Below are 6898 nucleotides of genomic sequence, written 5' to 3' on the forward strand. Positions count from 1 at the left end.
TATTGAAAAGCTGTTGACTTTTTTTATCAGGGGGCGGCTACTTGCATCTCAGAGTAAAGAAAATATTCATGTACACATAAGCGCGTACACATGGATGTCCTGACCAGAAAACACAGCGGGTCATCTCCGTACATGCTTTCTGTACACATATAGAGCTTGTACTGTAAGTCATGTACACACAGACACACACACACGTTCACATTGTTTGTTCTATTTTTAGCTGTACCAGGTTTGGGTACCATAATTGTCACGTGGCTTTTTGTTGTCACGTGGTTATAGGTGTCACGACATCCTTGCATTAAAAAAATGTCTACAACTTTGACCTTGTGCTCATTAAACTTTATCAAGGTCACGATGTTGTGTTATGGGCTGACTTTATTTACTGTGTTAATTGACGTTAATTAGCAGAATTTTTGGCAGTATAAAAGTTCACAAAACAACATGGCGACTTTTATCAAAAGACGAAGTTCTTGAAATACTTGACCCACATCTCACGTCTGCTGGCTGACGTCATGGGCCACTGATGGAGACACGTGACGTCACGGGCACGCTCCTGGTTGTAATAGTGGCGGCGCCACCTCCATCCGCCCAGAACACGTGGCCACGCTGGCCTTGACCTCCTGGCACAAGGTCACGGACGATGTGCAGACGGCAGTCACACACCTGGGGAGACATTGACAGTTCTGACGGGTACCTTGACTCTACTCCACCTACTCCACCCAGCTGTGACTCACCTGGCAAACAAGTCCATGACTCCGCCCCCGTTTTCCGATTGGTCGAGACAGTTGATGACCTTCTTGTCCCTGACCATGAACTCACAAAGGTCAAAGGCCAGTCGTCTGCGTACTGGACTCGTGCATGACGTCACAGCGTTGGAAGCTGCCTCACAACTGGGCGCGGCGTTTGGCCTAAACACAGAGGTGTTTAAACACTTTAAACACAGAGTTGTGGGCGTCTACTATAGCAGTCAATCTCTGTGTGTCATGTCATTATACTGTCACACGGTCAGTGACACGTGGCGTCACGGTGTGGAGTCAACACTGTAGCTAAGGTCCCCGCCCCTTCTCTGGGGTCTGATAAATTATCCTATTTTCTGATCTTCTTCTTCTTCGATTTTAATTTTAGTATTGGCAGGGATCCCCTCCAGTACAATTAAGTGTACGTCTAGCAACCATGAGCTTTACCGACCCGACTACAACGACCCCTATTCTCTAATGTCCCCCCGCCCCATTCTGTTGTTGTTCATGTCTATTTTAATTAATTAATTGATTTTAGTTGAATGATCGTTGTTTGCCCTAATTGATCAGCCACTACATTGTGTCACCACTACAATGTGTCTCCACTACATTGTGTCACCACTACAGTGTGTCTCCACTATATTGTGTCACCACTACATTGTGTCACCACTACATTGTGTCACCACTACATTGTGTCACCTATACATTGTGTCACCACTACATTGTGTCACCACTGCATTGTGTCACCACTACATTGTGTCACCACTACATCGTGTCACCACTCCACTCACTGGTTCTGCTGGACGTTGGAGGCCAACATCCTGTACAACATGACCTGCTGTCTCGTCAGATTCAAACTTGACGCCAGGCTGGACAACGTGACGTCACTGGCGGGGTCTAGGGCGATGACGTCAGACGACGACAACCACGTGACATCTGAGCGTGAAAAAAGGTTACGTTAGTTGTATGACGTCACGCTGTTTTCTCACCGTGCTCTGTACTGACCAGCGTGACGTCACACTGTCCACTCACCGTGCGCTGTACTGACCAGCGTGACGTCACACTGTCCACTCACCGTGCTCTGTACTGACCAGCGTGACGTCACACTGTCCACTCACCGTGCTCTGTACTGACCAGCGTGACGTCACACTGTCCACTCACCGTGCTCTGTGCTGACCAGCGTGACGTCACACTGTCCACTCACCGTGCTCTGTGCTGACCAGCGTGACGTCACACTGTCCACTCACCGTGCTCTGTGCTGACCAGCATGACGTCACACTGTCCACTCACCGTGCTCTGTGCTGACCAGCGTGACGTCACACTGTCCACTCACCGTGCTCTGTACTGACCAGCGTGACGTCACACTGTCCACTCACCGTGCGCTGTACTGACCAGCGTGACGTCACACTGTCCACTCACCGTGCGCTGTACTGACCAGCGTGACGTCACACTGTCCACTCACCGTGCTCTGTACTGACCAGCGTGACGTCACACTGTCCACTCACCGTGCCCCGTACTGACCAGCGTGACGTCACACTGTCCACTCACCATGCTCTGTGCTGACCAGCGTGACGTCACACTGTCCACTCACCGTGCTCTGTACTGACCATCACCCCCAGGCCGGGCAGCTGACTCTGAGACACGCCCTCCTCAAGGTTGAAAGGACGGAATACGACCTTGACCCCACAGGCCTCTACCTGTCAGGTGAGTTGATGGTTAGCAATGTGTATACGTGGGGAGGGGGGTGTTGGTAGACAACATGGATCAACTCATTAATGACGTCACGACGTGTAATTACCCATCTCCGGGTAAGCCGCCCTGAAGCAACCCAAAGTAATCACAAAACTTACCTCAAAGTAGGCGTAGTTGTTGTAGGGGTCGTGTCTGACCCTAAGGGATGACCCGGGGAAGATGGAGTAGCAGGCCGTGTCGGTGACGTTCCACGGGCCGTCAGGGGCGTAGCTCAGTGAGCCCAGCTCTTCAAACTGGGTGGGGGGGGGGGGGGGTAAACAGGAACTTGTTAATATATTAACTAGAGGAAATTACCACACACTACACCCGACAGACCCCCACACCCCACTGACCCCCACACCCCACTGACCCCACACCCCACTGACCCCCACACCCCACTGACCCCCACACCCCACTGACCCCCACACCCCACTGACCCCACACCCCACTGACCCCTACACCCTACTGACCCCCAGACCCCCACTGACCCCTACACCCCACAGACCCCCACTGACCCCTACACCCTACTGACCCCCACACCCCACAGACCCCCACTGACCCCTACACCCCATTGACCCCCACTGACCGTATAACCGCTGGCCGTGGCATGCCCAAACTTCCTGAAGGAGATCTCTGTGCCCGTGAGTACCGCGTGTGACGTCACGATGCGCAGTGCCAGATCAAAGCCGTGCACGTAGACGGTGCCGCGATGTTTAGCGTTGTAGGCGTGGACCTGTCAGAGGTGTCACAGGTGGTGTCACAGGTGGTGTCATAGGTGGTGTCACAGGTGGTCTCACAGGTGCTGTCACAGGTGCTGTCACAGGTGGTGTCACAGGTGGTGTCACAGGTGGTGTCGCAGGTGGTGTCACAGGTGGTCTCACAGGTGCTGTCACAGGTGGTGTCACAGGTGGTGTCGCAGGTGGTGTCACAGGTGGTGTCACAGGTGGTGTCACAGGTGGTGTCACAGGTGGTGTCACAGGTGGTGTCACAGGTGGTGTCATAGGTGGTGTCACAGGTGGTCTCACAGGTGCTGTCACAGGTGCTGTCACAGGTGGTGTCACAGGTGGTGTCACAGGTGGTGTCGCAGGTGGTGTCACAGGTGGTCTCACAGGTGGTCTCACAGGTGCTGTCACAGGTGGTGTCACAGGTGGTGTCACAGGTGGTGTCGCAGGTGGTGTCACAGGTGGTGTCACAGGTGGTCTCACAGGTGGTGTCACAGGTGCTGTCACAGGTGGTGTCACAGGTGCTGTCACAGGTGCTGTCACAGGTGGTGTCACAGGTGCTGTCACAGGTGGTGTCACAGGTGTTGTCGCAGGTGGTGTCACAGGTGCTGTCACAGGTAGTGTCACAGGTGCTGTCACAATTTTTATTTGTCAGAGATGTCACAGCTACTGTCTCAAACTTCTGCTGTAGTTCACAGTCCCTGAGCCCAACCAGCCCTTAGTGGTACCTAACCCGTCGCAGAAAGTCCAGCTGAACTCTACTTGACCTGCTCCTACCGTCTGGTCTGAGAGACACAGCTTCCACAACCACACGGGTCGTCTGACTGTACAGGAAGTATAAAAAAAACTGACCTTGACCTCACACTGTCCAAACGGCCATTTTGTATAGTTTGACCGGAAGTGTGTGAGCAGGTAGCGGCAGGGGGCGGGCACGGCTGAGTACTCGGCCTTGAAGTTCCAAAGGTTAGGGTCGTTGAGAACCTCGGCGTTATAGAAGGCTGGAGGTGGGTAAACAGCATGACATCACGTGACGTATACATTTACATGACCTAGTTTTTACACTTTGACCTACTTTTAAACCCCTGACACGTTACCTGGCTGGAAGCAGAAGAAGTCGCCCCGCCCCCTGAGGCCAGACTTGCAGACACACTCGCCATCCTGGCACTCGGAGAACCGGGCTATGCATTTCCGGTACCCGAGTTCACAGGTCGACCCCGACTCTGGCGGGAAAAATTGACCAATCAAATCACTTGTTGCGATCTCTCTACGTCTATTGACACAACTTACGACCACTGGTCTACAGACACAATTTACGTCTATTGACACAACTTACGTCTATTGACACAACTTACGTCTATTGACACAACTTACGTCTATTGACACAACTTACGTCTACTGACACAACTTACGTCTATTGACACAACTTACGTCTATTGACACAACTTACGTCTACTGACACAACTTACGTCTATTGACACAACTTACGTCCATTGACACAACTTACGTCTATTGACACAACTTACGTCTACTGACACAACTTACGTCTACTGACACAACTTACGTCTATTGACACAACTTACGTCCATTGACACAACTTACGTCCATTGGTCAGCCTGACCCAGGCCAGGGAGAGTTGGAAGAGAGAACACACAAACACGGCTGCTTGGAGAGGGCGTCTCATTCTAGGGGTCACTCGGGGGTCACTCAGGGGTCAGTCTGTGGAGGTATGGGGTCACTCTTTTCTGGGGTCACTCTGGAGTCAGTCTGTGGGGTATGGGGTCACTCTTTGCTGGGGTCAGTCTGTGGGGGTATGGGGGTCACTCAGGGGTCAGTCTATGGGGGTATAGGGTCAGTCTGTGGGGGTATTGGGTCACTCTTTGCTGGGGTCAGTCTGTGGGGGTATTGGGTCACTCTTTGCTGGGGTCAGTCTGTGGAGGTAGTGTAACTATTAGGTCACTGGTCGCGGAAGGGGGGGGGGGGGGTGGGTGGATTTGCTCGGAGATGATTGTCGGAAGGGGCATGAAAGAAATTATGTGATGGGGGGGGGCGCACGGGTAGGAGGACAAAGCTGGAAGAAAAATTGATGGCGCCAATAATGGATGAACCTCCCCCCCCCCCTCCCTATCCTGGTCATTCTAGGTCTAGATGTGCGTGTGTGGTCTACTTCACTGGACCTACGGCTGAGTGAAATGACTGGACCTACGGCTGAGTGAAATGACTGACGGCTGAGTGAAATGACTGACGGCTGAGTGAAATGACTGGACTGACGGCTGAGTGAAATGACTGGACTGACGGCTGAGTGAAATGACCTAATGACCTACTCACCTAATGAGACGAACTTGTAACCCACCAGACTCGCAAACAACAAACAGCTCAGCCACAAAAGAAACCCTCGCCAGTTTGACTGCTTTTAAAATAATGAACTGCCGAATTCTGAGGCGGTCAAAACATGTTTACAGTGCCCTCTGGTGTTGGGGTGTCAGCCCGCCCCCCTCCTGACCCCCCCCCCCCCGGGTGTTGGGACTTGAAAAGATTGCGCCGACACCTGCCTGATATGTCTTGACAAATGCTTTAATCGGTGATTGATTTTTTCTTTTGATCTGTGGTCATCGATTGTCACGTGATCAACAGGCTTGGCGGAGACAAGAGGGGGTGTCGGGAGGTGAGGGGGTGGAGGGGGTTGGTTGAGGATAAGCTATCTTTACTTTAGGGATGTGTGACACACACACACCATGTGCGGGGTCCCACGTTCCTACCACCTGGTACCCGGGTAGACCGCGGGGACATCCAATATTAATCCCCGGGTACCAGGTGGTAGGAACGTGGGACCCCGCACATGGTGTGTGTGTGTTGGGGGGGGGGGTGAAGATAAACCTGGTGGGGAGGGAAGATAAGCCTGGTGGGGGGGGGGGGGGGTAAGCCAGGGGGGGGGGGGAAACCTGGTGGAGGGAAGATAAGCCTGGTGGGGGGGGGGGTAAGCCTGGTGGGTGGAAGGTAAGCCTGGTGGGGGGAGGTAATGGGGGGAAGGTAAGCCTGGTGGGGGGAGGTAAGCCTGGTGGGGGGAGGTAATGGGGGGAAGGTAAGCCTGGTGAATGGGGGGAAGGTAAGCCTGGTGAATGGGGGGAAGGTAAGCCTGGTGAATGGGGGGAAGGTAAGCCTGGTTGGAGGGGGGAGGTAAGCCTGGTGGGGGGAGGTAAGCCTGGTGGGGGGAGGTAATGGGGGGAAGGTAAGCCTGGTGGGGGGAGGTAAGCCTGATGGGGGGAGGTAAGCCTGGTGGGGGGAGGTAATGGGGGGAAGGTAAGCCTGGTGGGGGGAGGTAAGCCTGGTGGGGGGAGGTAATGGGGGGAAGGTAAGCCTGGTGAATGGGGGGAAGGTAAGCCTGGTTGGAGGGGGGAGGTAAGCCTGGTGGGGGGAGGTAAGCCTGGTGGGAACCCACGGATCATAGCGGGGTCAGCAAACCGACATAACTAGTCGGACTTTGCTACGTCGAGGCCTAACTCGCTAATTGGAGTTTGCTACGTCGAGGCCTAACTGGCTAATTGGAGTTTCAGCTTCTGGGCCGAAATGATCGTGTGACGAAAGTATTGGAGGTAAATGACAGGTCTCACTAAAGATAGTCATTTCATTTGGTCTGGGTCAGTCTACCAAAGGGCAGACAACCGATCATGTGCTGGTGTTGGGATAATTAACCATGTAAAGGTTGCTAAC

At 53.4% G+C, this 6898-nt stretch overlaps 1 protein-coding gene across 2 annotated transcripts; it reads right to left on the reverse strand.

Annotated features, from left to right (window-relative positions):
* Positions 1 to 357: 357 nt before the first annotated feature.
* LOC131939354 (uncharacterized) lies at positions 358 to 5642 on the reverse strand. 2 transcript variants are annotated; one of them, XM_059297635.1, is made up of 11 exons: positions 5516 to 5642; positions 4919 to 4954; positions 4790 to 4875; positions 4285 to 4410; positions 4043 to 4188; positions 3055 to 3201; positions 2588 to 2722; positions 2329 to 2434; positions 1529 to 1673; positions 735 to 908; positions 358 to 663 (listed from the first exon to the last, which is right to left on the reverse strand). In XM_059297635.1, the coding sequence occupies exons 3-11, from the start codon at positions 4869 to 4871 to the stop codon at positions 540 to 542; spliced, it is 1185 nt and encodes a 394-aa protein (XP_059153618.1). In that variant the 5' UTR covers positions 4872 to 4875; positions 4919 to 4954; positions 5516 to 5642; the 3' UTR covers positions 358 to 539. The 2 variants fall into 2 exon arrangements, with proteins under 2 accessions (XP_059153618.1, XP_059153617.1); XM_059297634.1 differs by lacking the exon at positions 4919 to 4954 and having other exon boundaries at positions 4790 to 4906; positions 5516 to 5641.
* Positions 5643 to 6898: the final 1256 nt, after the last annotated feature.

This window comes from Physella acuta, unplaced genomic scaffold (assembly GCF_028476545.2).
Source record: "Physella acuta isolate Inbredline_101_S28 unplaced genomic scaffold, ASM2847654v3 ptg000275l, whole genome shotgun sequence".
Classification (NCBI taxonomy): Eukaryota; Metazoa; Mollusca; class Gastropoda; family Physidae; genus Physella; species Physella acuta.